Source organism: Capra hircus, chromosome 5, assembly GCF_001704415.2.
Source record: "Capra hircus breed San Clemente chromosome 5, ASM170441v1, whole genome shotgun sequence".
Lineage (NCBI taxonomy): Eukaryota > Metazoa > Chordata > Mammalia > Artiodactyla > Bovidae > Capra > Capra hircus.
The window spans coordinates 30,805,106-30,822,771 of record NC_030812.1 but is presented as its reverse complement, the minus strand read 5'-3'; the positions used below and the strand labels follow the sequence as shown (position 1 = coordinate 30,822,771).

Below are 17,666 nucleotides of genomic sequence, written 5' to 3'. Positions count from 1 at the left end.
ATGAAAAATATGATGACTCTAGTTAACACCATTGTATGATATATAGGAAATCTGTTAAGAGAGTAAATATTAGGGATTTACATCACTAGGAGTAAAGTTTTCCCTTTTTTTACTTCTTTGTTTCTTTATACTTATTTTTATAAGATAATTTATTTTTTTAGAAATATATTTGAGACACATTGAGAACTATAGCCCAGAAGACAACCTCTCAGATAACTCTGAGAAACTGCTCTGTTGAACCATTATTTTTTGCACAGCCATTTACATTATCAGAACACAGAATATACATCACATGTGACAGGGGTGTATCCCATCCAGTTTCCAAAAGACACAGGTTAAGTATATAGACAGCGAGACAGCAGTGTTAACAGGGAAGAGTCTGTTTTGATTCTTCCATGCTATATCTGTTTCTTTGGCCACTTTGATTACTATAATCACACATAACGGCCGGCCTCAGAAAATCCTGCCCCTCAACCTGACTGTTCAGCTAAAGTGCCTTTGTCCAGAGCTCTGTCCACCTTAGATGACAGGAAGGAAGAAATTAATACACGTCCCTGCCTGAGGCTTGCCAATCTAGGAGGTACTTACCAGGTTAAATGGCTTTTTTAATCTGTTTCCTCATCTCCCCCCATCTCTGATCCATAAAAGAACTTGGCATCCAGACCCCAGCAATATGGTTATTTTGAGACATTATTCCACCAAGACATCCTCTTGGTCAGCCAGCTTTCTGAATGAAGTTGTATTCCTTTCCTTAACACCTCATCTCTCAGATTCATTGGCCTATTATGCAGCGAGCAGAGCAAGCTTGGACTCTTTTTAACAGCAGGACCCTAGTGTCTAGGAATGGAAAACAATCTTTCAGGGAATGTTAACATGGATGTCATGAGAATGGGGTTTCTTTATCCCTGTCTTCAAAACAGACATCCTTTACGTTAATGATTGAAGCAGACATACAGTACATGTTTACAAGTTGTTCAGGCTCACACAAAATTCAGGCTGAACCATGTACGAGCCAAAATGACTTCCTCATACCTCAATGTGTGAAAATTTTCTCCATCAGAGGGAACTTTCAGGATTTTCTCAATTAGGAGTTTTGAGATGAAGAATATTAACTAAACCTCTTGTAATATTCACTTATATATGTATATCCAACCATCCTGCTCTACACTTTGCACTTATACAGATTTATACAGTAATGTATGTCAACTGTCTCTCCAATAATCTGGGGGGGTGGGTAGGGAAATAAAGAATATCTTCACAGCTCTACCAGCCATTTCCACAACTATTGCTTTTCTTTTTCATTTCTTGCCCTTTTGACCTGTCCCCTTTTGCCTCTCCCTCAATCTTTTACTTTTGTCTATGCACAAAGTGGAAATCTGACCACTAGCAAATTTACCACTTCATTTTGGAAGAGTCCCATCTTAGTACTGACACACAGCTCCTCCTTTGTTCCCATACCAAATACTGCCTGACAAAATCTAGAGGTCCAGAGTAACTTGGAAAGAAATGAAAATCAGTATATCTCCTCCTGTCTTTGTCCTTAACTATCAACACCTAAAGTAGAACATAGCAAATAGCAAATCCTCAGTAACTATTTGTTGATTATGGAGTGAGTGATGGAATGAATGGTGGATCTGTCTGAGAAGTCCTGTCTCTTACATGATCCTAGGAAACAGAAGGAACTATCCACATTTAAAGTGTAAGTCTTGGAAAACAGAAGACAGAGCTGTGATATTTAGCAATCACACAGAAACACAGGACTTAAAAGGTCTTATAGAGTTCTGGCTCATCACATCCATTTTAAACAAGGAACTAATATTCAGAAAATTAATATACACTGAAGTTTAAGTTTAAAATAAACACGTTCACCTAAATAAATAAATAAAATTTTTAAATAAAGTGTAAGTCTTGAGAGCAAAACCCAGGCTAACAGATTCTGTATCCCCAGTGTCTAGTATGTCCTATCACTTAATTGACTCTCAATTAGTGTGCAAAATAAAAAAAGAATGAATGAGATTGAAGGGAGTGAGAGAAGGAACATATGAAAAAAATCAGTTAATTTTGTCCAGTAAAATTCCTGCCTTCACGACAATATAGATGTCAGAGAAAAGTAGCATGGACAGAAAGGGAGAAAAAAGACCATATTTTGGGATGCCAACCTGGGTCATCCTCACAGAGCTCACTGAATTATGTGCAGTCTGGCCACCCTGCCCTAAGTATAAGAAAAAAAAAGCTGAGCATAAAAACTGCCACCCACCTGAGCTCAGACCACTTCAGATCTCTGTCTGCTTTAAGATCTGTTCCACAGGATAGAAACCCCAGAAATAAGCCCATGCACCTATGGCCAATTAATCTATGACAAAGGAGGCAAGACTACACAATGGTGGAAAGACAGTCTCTTCAACAAATTGTGCTGGGGAAACTGGACAGCCACATTTAAAAAAAAAATAAATTAAATTAAATTATTCTTTAACTCCATACACAAAGATAAGCTCAAAATGGATTAAAGAGCTAAAAGTGAGACCAGATACAATTAAACTCTTGGAGGAAAACACAGGCAGAACACTCTCTGACATAAATCAGAGCAACAGCTTTTTTGATCCATCTCCTGGAATAGCAGAAATAACAACAAAAATACACAAATGGGACCTACTTAAACTCAAAAGGTTTTGCACAGCAAAGAAAACAATAAGTGAAACAAAAAGACAACCCACAGATTGAGAGAAAATATTTGCAAATAATGTGACTAATAAGGGATGAGTTTCTAAAATGTGCAAACAGCTTATGATGCTTAGCAGCATCAAACAAATAGCTCACTCAAAAAATGGGCAGAAGACCTGAATTGACATTTCTCCAAAGAGGACATACAGATGGCCAACGGGTACGTGAAAAGATGTTCAATGTTCCTAGTTAGTAGAGAAATGCAAATTAAAACTACAATGACATATCACCTCACACTGGTTGGAATGGCTATCGCCAAAAAATCCACAAACAACAAATGCTGGAGACTGTGGAGAGAAAAGGGAAACCTCCTACACTGTTGGTGGGAATATAAATCAGTACAGCCACTAGGAAACACAGTATGGAGGTTCCTTAAAAAACTAAAAACAGAGCTACCATATGACTCTGCAATCCCACTCCTGGGCATATGCCATGAGAAAAACATCATCCAAAAAGATGCATGCACCCCGGTGTTTACCACAGCACTGTTTGCAATGGCCCACACATGGAGCCAATATGATGTCCCCATCAGAGGAGTGGAGAAAGAGGGTGTGGTATATATATACAATGGAACATTACTCAGGCATCAAATAGAATGAAACAATGCTGTTCGCAACAACATGGGTGGGTCTAGAGAGTGTCGTACTGAGTGAAGTAAGTCAGACAGAGAAAGAGAAATATCATATGACATCCCTTATATGTGGACTCTAAAAAAAACTGATGCAAACCAGAAAGAGATTCACAGACTTAGAAAACAAACTTACAGTTGCTCGGGGGGAAGGGATAGTTAGGGAGTTTGGGGAGGTCATGTACACACGGCTATATTCAAAATGGATGACCAACAAGGAGCTATTATATAGCACGTGGAACTGTACTCAATGTTATGTGCCAGCCTGGATGGAAGCGGGGTTTGGGGGAGAATGGATGCATGTGTATGTATAGCTGAGTCCCTTCACTGCTCACCTGAAACTACCACAACATTGCTAATTGGCTATACCTGAATACAAAATAAAAAGTCTAAAATTGGGGGGAAAAAAGACTTGTTCCAGGCCTAGAGGAAGAAGCAGTAGTTGGAGAATGCAGAACAAATGGCTCAGCTGCCACCCCATCTCCCACTCAGCTCTAAAGAGAGTTCTCAGAAAGAGAACAACAGCAGTTGCTCTACTCTAAGGCTGACAAGCCTGCAGCAGTCAAGACCACTTCCACGCAGGCTCCCTGGTTTCTATCTATTCTTAGTCCGTTGAGCCTAGGCTAAGATCCTCTCTGCAATTGTCAATTTCCTTTGGCAAAGCCCTCTGAAAATCATGGCCTCATATACGGTACAGTCACAAGTGAAATTTCCAACATGAAAATATTTCTCTATAGGATGAAGGCCAGGGATCTGGAACTAAATGAAACAGTCCCAACTTTAGTTAAATTTCTGGTCTGCCCATCTGATGGAGCAGGTCCTTCACCTTTTCCAGACGAATTTAACTCAGATGACCATTATATCTACTACTGCGGGCAGGAATCACTTAGAAGAAATGGAGTAGCCATCATAGGCAACAAAAGAGTCCAAAATGCAGTACTTGGATGCAATCTCAAAAATGACAGAATGATCTCTGTTCATTTCCAAGGCAAACCATTCAATATCACGGTAATCCAAGTCTGTGCCCCTACCAGTAATGCTGAAGAAGCTGAGGTTGAGTGGTTCTACGAAGACCTACAAGACCTTTTAGAATTAACACCCCAAAAGGATGTTCTTTTCATTATAGGGGACTAGAATGCAAAAGTAGGAAGTCAAGAAACACCAGGAGTAATAGGCAAATTTGGCCTTGGCGTACAGAATGAAGCAGGGCAAAGGATAATAGAGTTTTGTGAAGAGAATGCACGGTTCATAACAAACACCCTCTTCCAGCAACAGAAGAGAAGACTCTACACATGGACATCACCAGATGGCCAATACCGAAATCAGACTGATTATAATCTTTGCAGCCAAAGATGGAGAAGCTCTATCAGTTCAGTTCAGTTCAGTCACTCATTTGTGTCTGACTCTTTGCGACCCCATGAATCGCAGCACGCCAGGCCTCCCTGTCCATCACCATCTCCTGGAGTTCACCCAGACCCATGTCCATCGAGTCCATGATGCCATCCAGCCATCTCATCCTGGGTCGTCCCCTTCTCTTCCTGCCCCCAATCTCTCCCAGCATCAGAGTCTTTTCCAATGAGTCAACACTTCGCATGAGGTATCCAAAGTACTGGAGCTTCAGCTTTAGCATCATTCCTTCCAAAGAAATCCCAGGGTTGATCTCCTTCAGAATGGACTGGTTGGATCTCCTTGCAGTCCAAGGGACCCTCAAGAGTCTTCTCCAACACCACAGTTCAAACACATCAATTCTTCGGCGCTCAGCTTTCTATACAGTCAGCAAAAACAAGACCGGGAGCTGTCTGTGGCTCAGATCATGAACTCCTTACTGCCAAATTCAGACTTAAATTGAAGAAAGTGGGAAAAATCACTAGACCATTCAGGTATGACCTAAATCAAATCCCTTATGATTATACAGTGGAAGTGAGAAGTAGATTTAAGGGACTAGATCTGAAAGACAGAGTGCCTGATGAACTATGAACTGAGGTTTGTGACACTGTACAGGAGACAGGGATCAAGACCATCCCCAAGAATAAGAAATGCAAAAAGGCAAAATGGCTGTCTGAGGAAGCCTTACAAATAGTTGTGAAAAGCAAAGGAGAAAAGGAAAGATATAAGCATCTGAATGCAGAGTTCCAAAGAATAGCAAGGAGAGACAAGAAAGCCTTCCTCAGTGATCAGTGCAAAGAAATAGAGGAAAACAATAGAATGGGAAAGACTAGAGATCTCTTCAAGAAAATTAGAGATACCAAGGGAACATTTCATGCAAAGATGGGCACAATAAAGGACAGAAATGGTATGGACCTAACAGAAGCAGAAGATATTAAGAAGAGGTGGCAAGAATACACAGAAGAACTGTACAAAAAAGCTCTTCACAACCCAGATAATCACGATGGTGTGATCACTCACCTAGAGCCAGACATCCAATGTGAAGTCAAGTGGGCCTTAGGAAGCATCACTACGAACAAAGCTAGTAGAAGTGATGGAATTCCAGTGGAGCTATTTCAAATCCTGAAAGATGATGCTGTGAAAGTGCTGCACTCAATATGCCAGCAAATTTGGAAAACTCAGCAGTAGCCACAGGACTGGAAAAGGTCAGTTTTCATTCCAATCCCAAAGAAAAGCATGCCAAAGAATGCTCAAACTACCGCACAATTGCACTCATCTCACACACTAGTAAAGTAATGCTCAAAATTCTCCAGGCCAGGCTTCAGCAATATGTGAACCGTGAACTTCCAGATGTTCAAGCTGGTTTTAGAAAAGGCAGAGGAACCAGAGATCAAATTGCCAACATTTGCTGGATCATGGAAAGAGCAAGAGAGTTCCAGAAAAACATCTATTTCTGTTTTATTGACTATGCCAAAGCCTTTGACTATGTGGATCACAATAAACTGTGGAAACTTCTGAAAGAGATGGGAATACCGGACCACCTGACCTGCCTCTTGAGAAACCTATATGCAGGTCAGGAAGCAACAGTTAGAACTGGACATGGAACAACTGATTGGTTCCAAATAGGAAAAGGAGTACGTCAAGGCTGTATATTGTGTATATTGTGGTTGTATACTGCTTATTTAACTTATATGCAGAGTACATCATGAGAAACGCTGGGCTGAAAGAACCACAAGCTGGAATCATGGGTGCTGGGAGAAATACCAATAACCTCAGATATGCAGATGACACCACCCTTATTGCAGAAAGTGAAGAAGAACTAAAGAACCTCTTGATGAAAGTGAAAGTGAAGAGTGAAAAAGTTGGCTTAAAGTTCAACATTCAGAAAACTAAGATCATGGCGTCTGGTCCCATCACTTCATGGCAAATAGATGGGGAAACAATGGAAACAGTGAGAGATTTTACTTTTGAGGGCTCAAAATCACTGCTGATGGTGACTGCAGCCATGAAATTAAAAGACACTTACTCCTTGGAAGGAAAGTTATGACCAACCTAGACAGCATATTGAAAAGCAGAGACATAACTTTGCCAACAAAGGTCCATCTAGTCAAGGCTATGGTTTTTCCAGTGGTCATGTATGGATGTGAGAGTTGGACTGTGAAGAAAGCTGAGCACTGAAGAACTGATGCTTTTGAACTATGTTGTTGGAGAAGACTCTTGAGAGTTCCTTGGACTGCAAGGAGATCCAACCAGTCCATCCTAAAGGAGATCAGTCCTGGGTGTTCATTAGAAGGGCTGATGTTGAAGCTGAAACTCCAATACTTCAGCCACCTGATACAAAGAGCTGACTCATTTGAAAAGACCCTGATGTTGGGAAAGATTAGGGGACGATAGAGGATGAGATAGTTGGATGGCATCACCGACTCAATGGACATGAGTTTGGATGAACTCTGGGAGTTGGTGATGGGCAGGCAGGCCTGGCATGCTGCAGTTCATGGGGTTGCAAAGAGTTGGACACGACTGAGTGACTGAACTGAAGTGAACTGATGCCTTCCTGAGACTGTAACTGAAGCAAATAATAAGGAGATGTGTGAGTCTGGTTGGTGGAATGGTCATTCAATCCTGCCCTCCCACATACCACTGTGAACAGCGATTATTCTAAAACCCTGTAGACTTGGGGAAAGCATTTTGTCCCATAATTAGGGAAGGAATAGCATGCAGTACCCCTGGGAGGTGTGTCACATTGTGTTCAAATTCAGACTAAAATCATATCATGAATACCAAGTTATTTCCTGAGAGTTTGTTTTCGTAAGTGTAAGAGAGGGGTGTCCTGTTCACTGCTCGACAGGGCCTATAAGTCTCTAAACAGATTATGGCAGCTTCATTTGGGAGCTGCTAGTCTCTGAGACAAGGCAAATATGGTCTGAATGCCAAAAGCCCCAGTGGATATAGAGGTAAGAGGAGGGAATTAGAAGATATTGACAGTTTTCTAACCTCTCTAATGATACTTATGATGCTATATCTTGTATTATGTTGCTGTTGTTGTTGCTGTTCAGTTACTAAGTCATGTCTGAGTCTTTGTGACCCCATGGACTGCAGCTCACCAGGCCTCCCTGTCCCTCACCATCTCCCAGTGTTTGCCCAAGTCCATGTCCATTGAATCTTGTATTATAATTATTTATTAATGTTTGTAATATACTAGTTGAGGTTAGAGATGCTTTTAGCCAACTTTAGATCCCCTCCATAGTTCTTTGAATTATGCTAGGTGATCAATAAAACTCTGTAGAATTGAATTAATACAGAAAGTAATCTCCATCTCTGAGTTGTTATAAGTTTAGTCTTTCTCTCCTCCTTAGTAGAGATGAAGGTGTCTGTGACCCACGGCCAGGTCTACCTACTCACCCTATTTCCTCCCTCTCCCACCAGGAAGAAAATACAGCCAGCCACTCAGAATCAGGCCTTTTATTCAGGACAGAAGTGGAATATGCACTGTTGCATTAAAAGTGCTATCAGAGGCACCGAGCAAGGGTCAAATGTCCCGAGCACCATTCACGCATCCCTGGAGATTAGTCCTTACATGTCCATCATCACTACAGGGCCCAGGGCTCAGAGACGAGTTAGCTTCAAGGGGGTACAAAGAAGCAAAACGAGGTAGCCAAGGGGCAGAGGAGTTCCAGGAACAGAAAGAGGACAGAAGCAGCAAAGACAGCAGGTGTTCACAACTTCTCACAGAGCCACTGATCCAGCTTCTCAGAACAGAGTGCTTTATGGGCCAACCTGATCACGAAGAAGGAGACAAGGCAAATTGACTGACAGGATCTTGGTTAGATTTCCATCTAGCTTTATCCCCAGGAAGGCTGAGGCGGAAGATTGTGGGTGAAAATTACAGACAGACTTTCCTAGCCGCATGGCTAGAGATACTGAGCCACTTAGTGGAGTAAGGCCCATTTTCTAAAACTCCAAGAAAACTGTGGGACAGTGGTACAAAGGGCGTGCCGTAGGATGTAAGACTGAACAAGTAGAATTAGATGTTCAAGTCCTGGTGAAGGGAATCCTGGATCTCAGCCCCCTATTAGGGAACCCTAGGCAGGAAAATTGCTAACGGGAGTGAAGTAAAGTGAAGCTTCGAAATTGGAAGCCTGAGTCTGCTTGATGACTTTTGGTTTTAAGATGACATTCTAGCTTAAAAGACCAGGAAATAGAACGGAGTATAGTGCTGGGGCGAAAGGACTGAGAAGAAAGAGGGGAAAGATTAAGTGAAAAATAGAGAGGTGACTCACCAGTAGTTAATTCCTACTTTATCCAGAATCTTCTTGGCACACACAATGTCATCAGTAAGATCATCATCCAGGAACTCTGGCAGGAGTTACAGGTGGGAAAAAAATGAGAGAGCTAAGTATTACCCAGAAGGGTAATGAATTTCCCTCTTCTCTGGTTTTCTCTGAACTAGAGGCTTATACCTGTTGCCTTTTAGATGAGAAATTTAATACAGTAATGCCTATCCCTAGGTAAGGACTCCCTTCTCTTCTCTGGGGCAGCTCCTTAGGAATTATCAACTTCATCAACCAACTTAGTCTGAAAATACAGGGTATTATACATCAAGATCCCCAAACAGCTCAGGTCACCTACCCATGAACTTTAAGAAACTGTCTGGGGATTTGGTGTTAATGAAAAATTCTAACAGCCTCTTACTCGGTATTATCAAGTCCCACAGTTAATTTGGAGGCCAAGGCAGTGAAGCCAGAGGTGTGTTTCACACCAAAAAAAAGGAGGTTATCCCAGGAGTAGGTTTTAGAAAAACACAGGAACAGGGTAAAAAGACGTCACTCACTGTCACAGGAGATGTTACAGATGTTCCTTGAGTGAGGGTTCTGGTCGTCTTTGCACCAAATTTTATTATTTATCTGGAAGAGTCCATATTCTGTGCTGTCATTGTTTTGTACTATGGCTTGTGTGTCATAACCACTGGTATGAAATGCAGTACAGACCCCTGAAAGAAAGACGAAAAAGAGAATTCACAAGGATGTTCATGTATAGCATAAATGAGGACCTGTATTCCCAGACAGAAAAAGGCTCTCCAACCAATCTCCAAATATGGCAGACCACAGAGTATCTTGATAAGGTGAAAAGAGTTCCAAAGGATCAGACAACGGGAAAAAGGAGAGATACATAAATAAATGTAATAAAAGAGTAAACAAATAAGAGAATTGTGCGATAATTAAATTAAAAGTAGAGGGGAAAAAAGAGGATGAAGAGAATGGAGGGAAAGAGTGAAGAGGATGAATTATGGGACAAAGCGAAATAGCAGGGAACTCACATTCAGGCAAACTGACACCTCCGTAGTCCTTCAAGTCCTTCAGCTTCTGGAACACCTCACATTTTGTTAATTGTTCAGCCTGGGTGGCGTGGAATAGGATGCCTACCAGGAGCAGAGAGACAAAGGACATCATTTTGGTTACCCCCCAAGATCCTGAAATGGGGTCACCACACTGCTCACCTCCTTTTATTTGTGGAAAAAGCCTCAGGGGCCCTGGCATCAAGCCTTACATCCAGGAAGAGGAGGACGAGAGAGGCCAGTCAAACCAACAAAGAAACATTGAGCCTGCTAGCTTCCTTCAGTAATTTCACCCCACTTTTCCTTTCCTCCCCAGAATCTCTAGTCCATACTAGGAATTGTTACCTGCCCAAAGAGTGTTACAAACATGATCCTGTTTCCCGTTTGGCTTTATTTGTGTTGTTTCTGGTAGTGTTGGTTCTAGGAAGCAAGATGTGCCCAACCTACTTCGGGAACAAAGGGGGCCTCAGGGATAATACAAGTGAAGCAATCAGAAAAGGCACAAAGGGTCCATGGTCAACTCCTCCTTCCCCTTAGAGGCATATAGAATACGCGAAAGGACTGTACATCATCATATGTCATGGTCCCAGAATCAGAGCTGACGCTGGCCCACTCAACCCAGGCATGAAACAAAAGAAGTGTCCCTTGATATCTTGGTTCCTGGTTGAGTGGTCAGGAACAGAAATAGAATATGACCACAGAGACTGAGAATCACATATAACTTGGATCCAGAGACTTTCTATCTCACAAAAATGGAGAACTTGAAAAGCGTGTATGACAGTATCTAGCTACCCTCTGAGCTGCTATCAGCCTCCCCATCCCCAACCACCAATACCACTAAAGAGCCAGATACCACATTGTAAATCTAAAACTAACAACTTGCAATAAATGTGTTCATAAATATATAAGCTTGTAGACAGCCTCAGAGTAGGCCACAGAAGGTTAAAAAAGAGTGACTCAACCTTTTTGGGAAAGGTGGGAAAACTGGACTTTAAGCACTTTAATATCAGAGTAGTATACACCTGGTAGTTCAGCTGGTGAAGAATCCACCTGAAGTGCAGGAGACCCCAGTTCAATTCCTGGGATGGGAAGATCCCCTGGAGAAGGAATAGGCTACCCACTCCAGTATTCTTGGGCTTCCGTGGTGGCTCAGATGGTAAAGAATCTTTCTGCAATGCAGGAGACCTGGGTTCAATCCTGGAGAATCCCCATGGACAGAGGAGCCTGGTGGGCTACAGTTCATGGGGTCACAAAGAGTCAGACACAGCTGAGCAACTAAGCACAGCACAGTACAGTATACACCTGTGAAGGGAAGGGAAGTTGCTCAGTCGTGTCCGACTCTTTGTGATCCCATGGACTGTAGCTTACAAGGCTCTTCTGTACATGGAATTTTCCAGGCAAGAGTACTGGAGTGGGTTGCCATTTCCTTCTCCAGGGGATCTTCCCAAGCCAGGAATTGAACCGAGATTGCCCACATTGCAGGCAGCCACTTTACCATCTGAGCCACCAGGGAACCCCCACAGTATACACCTAGAGCTTATAAAACAAGATTCTGAACCTGAGCTTTAAGATCAGTGTCCTGGAGCATATAGAGTTTAGGATACTAGTTCTAAATGGTTCCTTCAAATTGCTGGCATCAAGCTTCATGCTATGGTACCAATAGCTGTTAGCTTCTTGTATGCCAAGGCTTATTCTCTCTACCTCAGTCTCTAAAACCTGATTTCTTATATTGCAGCGGGTACCCATCCTAAGTAAATAATTTAAGGGTTCCAACCTGAAGATATGCTAAACTTTTATATCCTACAACTGTTCAGAATCAGGGCACACTCTTCCTCTGTTTTATCCTATATTCTGTACCATGGATTATCACTATCAGTTCAGTTCAGTTGCTCAGCAGTGTCCAACTCTTTGCAACCCCACGGACTGCAGCACACCAGGCTTCCCTGCCCATTACCAACTCCTGGAGCTTGCTCAAACTCATGTCCATTGAGTTGGTGATTCCATCCAACTCTTCCATCCTCTTGTCATCCCTTCTCCTCCTGCCTTCAATATTTCCCAGTATCAGGGTCTTTTCACATGAGTCATTTCTTCACATCAGGTGGCCAAAGTACTGGAGCTTCAACTTCAGCATCAGTCCTTCCAGTGAAAACCAGGACTGATCTTTAGAATGGACTGATTGGATCTCCTTGCAGTCCAAGGGACTCTCAAGGGTCTTCTCCAACACCACAGTTCAAAAGCATCAATTCTTCGGCACTCAGCTTTCATTATAGTCTAACTCTCACAACCATACATGACTACTGGAAAAACCATAGCTTTGACTAGACAGACCTCTGTTGGTAATGTCTCTGCTATTTAATATGCTGTCTAGGTTGGTCATAGCTTTTCTTCCAAGGAGCAAGTATCTTTTAATTTCATGGCTAAAGTCACCATCTGCAGTGATTTTGGAGCCCAAGAAAATAAAGTCTCTCACTGTTTCCATTGTTTCCCCATCTATTTGCCATGGAGTCATGGGATCAGATGCCATGATATTCGTTATCTGAATGTTGAGTTTTAAGCCAGCTTGTTCACTCTCCTCTTTCACTTTCATCAAGAGGCTCTTCAGTTCCTCTTCACTTTCTGCCATACGGGTGTTGTCATCTGCATATCTGGTTATTGATATTTCTCCTGGCAATCTCGATCCCAGCTTGTGCTTCATCCAGCCCGGCATTTCACATGATGTCCTCTGCAATATCACTATATAAAGTACTGATTATCACTATATGAAGTATTGATAATCACTATATGAAGTACTGAAACTAAACAGGACCCTGTGGGGCTTCTGAAAACAGAAGTCTTTTCATGTCCCTCATTTCTTCTTTGTAGGGAATAGACTCCAGCCTCCATAACCTTACCTGAATTCCAAAGGGTAGATTCAGGGAAAGGTGGAGATGCAGAGACAGGGAGGAGCAGCCAAGAAACAATAGCACAGCCTTGGGGCAGGGTCCTAGTTTCACCATAAGGGATACACTAACAATATTCTTGAGCTCTTTGCAGAATTAAAACCTCCAGCAAATGGAAGATGTTAGCATTCATTTCAGAGACGACTACCTGAGGCCAGATTAAAGGAGTGAAGGCCCTGCACACATCCTACTCTTATCAACACCCCTGCCCTTGAACCATTGCCAAAAAACACCTCACCAAATCTTCCCAGGTTGGGACACACAGTTTTGAGGGGCATGAGCCCATTGTGTTCTCCCTTTGCTTTGAAAAGCATTACAGCTATCATCTCCTACTTCACCCAAAACTCTGTCTCCAAGATTCAAGTCAGTGCACAGAGACCAAGTTTTGGGCATCAGCACCATGAGTGAAATGAGTGTAGAGGATCTTGGTGTTCCAAGAGAGATGAGCAGAAAGTCCTAATATCAGAGATATGTGTTTAGAAACACAGCAGAAGTGCATCCGCTGCATTTCTCCTCCGTTCCATTCAGAGGCATTGGAAGAGTACATGGAGAACAGGAATAGAAATTCTATCACCCTAAGCAAATATGACTGAAATATGGCTGGAAGTGAGAGGATGACCTTGAACCATGTGGAAGAGGTATAGATTAAAAAATCTAGTCCTAGAGAATAGTCTTTCCAACAGAGGTGCCTGGTGTAAAATGTCTCCTGCCCAGGGCTGCAGACTGAAAATACCTGTAATAGAATAAAATGATGGGCCAGGATGTCATGAATCACAGGGGCTTTCTTACACTTCCAGCCAGGTCAAGGTTTATGGCAGCAGCCTATTTGCCTATAATTTGGTAGTATCTCCACCCTTCCAAGAAGCAGCATACTAGGCAAGGAATCACAACTAAATGCAAAAAAGAAAAGAAATATACCTCAGGCAAGAGGAACCATTATTTCCTTAGAAATGTTTATAAAATAGCATATCTGGAGTTGTCTGATAAAGAAGATAGGTATCTATTGGAAACAATTACAAACTTTTCAGAGAAAGATGTCAGTTCTTAGAGATGGATCAAAGAAGAACAAACAGCAATCTCAGCATTGAGGAAATGTATGGAAAGACGTGAGCATTGCTGATGAAGGAAAGCCCCTGCCAAAATCTCTCCGTAGACACAGGGTGCTCTCTGTGCAGGCCAAGATCTGGCTCAAGGGAGTGAAGAGGTATTCACAAGATGCTGGATTTTTTCAGAAATACGCTAGGAAGCTATGCTTATTCCCTTGGAGGCTTTTGAGGGTAAAATTTTGATGGTAAAAATCAAAGTTTCTCAAACCAGTCCTATGGAGGACTTCCAGAGATTGAGGAATCAGAAGCACCTTCTTCAAAACACATTTGGCAGCAGCCATCTAGCAGTGTAGTTTGTAGATGATGAGTAACTGATAGAGACCTCGGCCTCCATTTGGAGGGAACACCCTGAGAGCCACAATAATATTGACCATTACTCCTTACTCCTTACAGGGGCTACGCCGGTGGCCCAGACAGTAAAGAATCTGCCTGCTATGCAGGAGACCCATGTTCGATCCCCGGGTGGGGAAGATCCCCTGGAGAAGGGAATGGCAACCCACTCTAGTACTCTTGCCTGGAGGATTCCATGGACAGAGGAGCCTTGCGAGCTACCATCCATGGGGTCACAAAAAGTCAGACGTGACTGAGCGACTAACACACATACCTTACCATTAATAGCCTCACCTTTTTCTGCTTCCTCCTATAATTAAGGTAAGTTATCACTAGGTGAAAAATAAAGTTAGATCTTAGAATTGAAACCCAAATTTAGACAAATTCCTAAATGAATTAGTTATTTAGGGCAACTAAAATTTGGGTAGTGAGTGTTTTTTCTGACTTATTTCCTTCAGCAAGATCAAATTCCATCCATATTGTTGGACTAGCAGGATTTCTTCTTTTTTAAAGCTGAATAATATCCCATTGTGTACCTGATGCTATATCGACATTATTTTTTTATTCTAATAAGCTATGCAGTTTATATTCTGAAAACTATTTTTAAAATAAGTTTCCTTTAGAATTTTTATCATTTCAAGTCTTACATTTAACTCTTTAATCTATTTTGAGCTAATATTTGTGAGTGGTATAATATAGTCCAATTCACACTGTTTTGCATGTGAATATCCAATTTTCTCAGCACCATTTATTAAGATACTATTGTTTCTCCATTAAGTAATCTTGACTCCCTTCTCAAAGATTAGTTGTGTATGCATTGGTTTATATTTGAGTTCTCTATTCTGTTCCATCAATCTGTATGTTTTTATGCCAGTACCATACTGTTTTGATTACTGTAGCCTTGTAACATAGTTTGAGATAAGGAAGTGTGACACCTCCAGCTTTGTTCTTTCACTGGATAGTTTTGTTATTCAAGATCTTTTGTGACTTCACACAATCTAGTTTCCCAACTAGGGATCAAATCCAGACCCCTTGAAGTGGATGCACAGAGTCCTAACCACTGAACCATTAGGGAATTACCTCCCCCTCCATTTTTTAATGTGGTGAATAACACTAATTAATTTTTGAGTATTAAACCAATCTTGCAAAAAAAAATAAAATAAAATAAACCAATCTTGCATTCCTGAAATAAACCATAGTTGGTCATGACATATAAGCATATTTGAATATTTCTAGAATTAGTTTGCAAAGAAATAGAGGAAAACAACAGAATGGGAAAGACTAGAGATCTCTTCAAGAAAATTAGATATACCAAGGGAACATTTCATGCAAAGATGGGTACAATAAAGGACAGAAATTGTATGGCCCTAACTGCTGGGGTCCAGCCCCAGTGGATCCAGGGTGATTCGAAGGTGGGGGGACGGAGTCGGCGTCTTTGGAAAAATACATATTTAATCACAGATATAGAGAGATTAGAAATGGATAGTGTAGTAGGAAGATTAGTGGAGAAAAAGAGGCTGAATAACTTGGATTACATGGAATAGCATCCATGCTCCAGATGGGAATTCAGCCAGAAAAACGGGAGCAAGAAAGAAGCGACATGGGGGAATCAGTCTTTCCGGAAACTGATCCGATTTCTTTATTTTGGGGTCTGCTTATATACCTTTTGTTACACATAGGGAGGAATACAGAGTCACGCGGGGGTCAGCAGTCCTGACCTTTATCAAAACCAGGTGCTTCACATAAATGTATAAAAAAAAAAGGTCTTAGGGATATTACATCATCTTCTGGCCATGAGTGAGACCTGCTGACATTTTATGATCCTTTCATTCTGATAACCAAAAAAACTTATTTCTTCCAAGGGTGTTTTTTCTTAAACCGGGCACCACCCTCCAAATAAAGTTACATTCCTATAGGTTGAGGGTGTAGTGAGTTACAATCAAGAAAGGAATTTATTTAACCCAAGGTTAACATGATTAGTCTTAAAGGTTAATACTTATTTCTCCTATATGCTTAAAGGTTAATACTTATTTCTCCTATATGTTAGTTATATTCATTATAAGGGTAGGGGACATGGAGATTTAGCAGCAAACATCAGCCCAACAAATGAAAATCCTTTCACCAATGCTCCCCTTAAGATCTGTTTAGTCTTAAGATATGATAAAGTTACATTTTTACATAGCAAGGACACAGTGATTTATAACAAAGTACAGTGATCTATTACAAAAGAGAAAATCCATTAGCTCAAAAAGTCTAGTATTGCTAACATCAAAAACTACTGTATTTCCTTTTCTATATTCCAAATACATTGATTAATATATTCCCAGGTGCCTAAGGATATGGAGGCCTGGCGGCAATCATTGACTCAACAAGAAGAAAAGGTCCTATGCTAATTAAGACTCTCAAAATACTCCAAAACTCTCTGTGCTGTTTACGGTTGAGAGGTAGTAAACAATCATGTGCCTAGTGGCAGCAGTATGGATAATCCTGTCACACAAGCTAGTCTGTCAGCAAAGAGGTTTGACCTGAAACATCCTTGTCCCACCCAGAGCAGGGAATTAGCAGCAATTATTGACACAACAAATGAAAAACCCTTCACCAATATAATTCCTAACCAACCCATTATACTAATAATTTCTAACTCCCCAAAAGAATTTGCCTTTAGTAAGTCTAAAACATCTCGTGCTTCTCAGGTTGGGAGGCTGTAAACAATCACATGTGGCCGGACAAACCTATACAGGTGAGCTAGATAACCTTCAGAGGAGTCCGTAAGCTGAAACACTCTTGTCACGCCCAAGAATTTTTATTGCCTTGGAGCTGCACGTTTACTCCTTCTCCGAGAGAAACGGTTATGGGGGAGAGCCCCCTGTAAAGTCAGAGGTGTAGGTGAGAGCATAAAACAGACTCTGGTTTTGGGGTTAGATGCTCGGGAACAGGGGGTTTCCTGAGGCCTGATCACGCCTTTGCGTATGCCAAGCCTCCTTCCTCATGACCTTTGCCATGGGCGGAATTCCTCACGCTGGCCCCCGGCACCTAAGAGAAGCAGAAGATATTAAGAAGAGGTGGCAAGAATACACAGAAGAACTGTACAAAAATGATCTTCACGACCAAGATAATCACGATGGTGTGATCACTCACCTAGAGTGAGACATCCTGGAATATGAAGTCAAGTGGGCCTTAGGAAGCATCACTACGAACAAAGCTAGTGGAGGTGATGGAAT

At 41.6% G+C, this 17,666-nt stretch overlaps 1 protein-coding gene across 1 annotated transcript; it reads right to left on the bottom strand.

The window, feature by feature from the left end:
* On the bottom strand, positions 8,183-10,199 carry LALBA (lactalbumin alpha). The gene is given in 4 exon segments (NM_001285635.1): positions 8,183-8,512; positions 9,016-9,091; positions 9,567-9,725; positions 10,053-10,199. Coding segments are annotated over 4 exon segments (429 nt in total). The 5' UTR covers positions 10,186-10,199; the 3' UTR covers positions 8,183-8,451.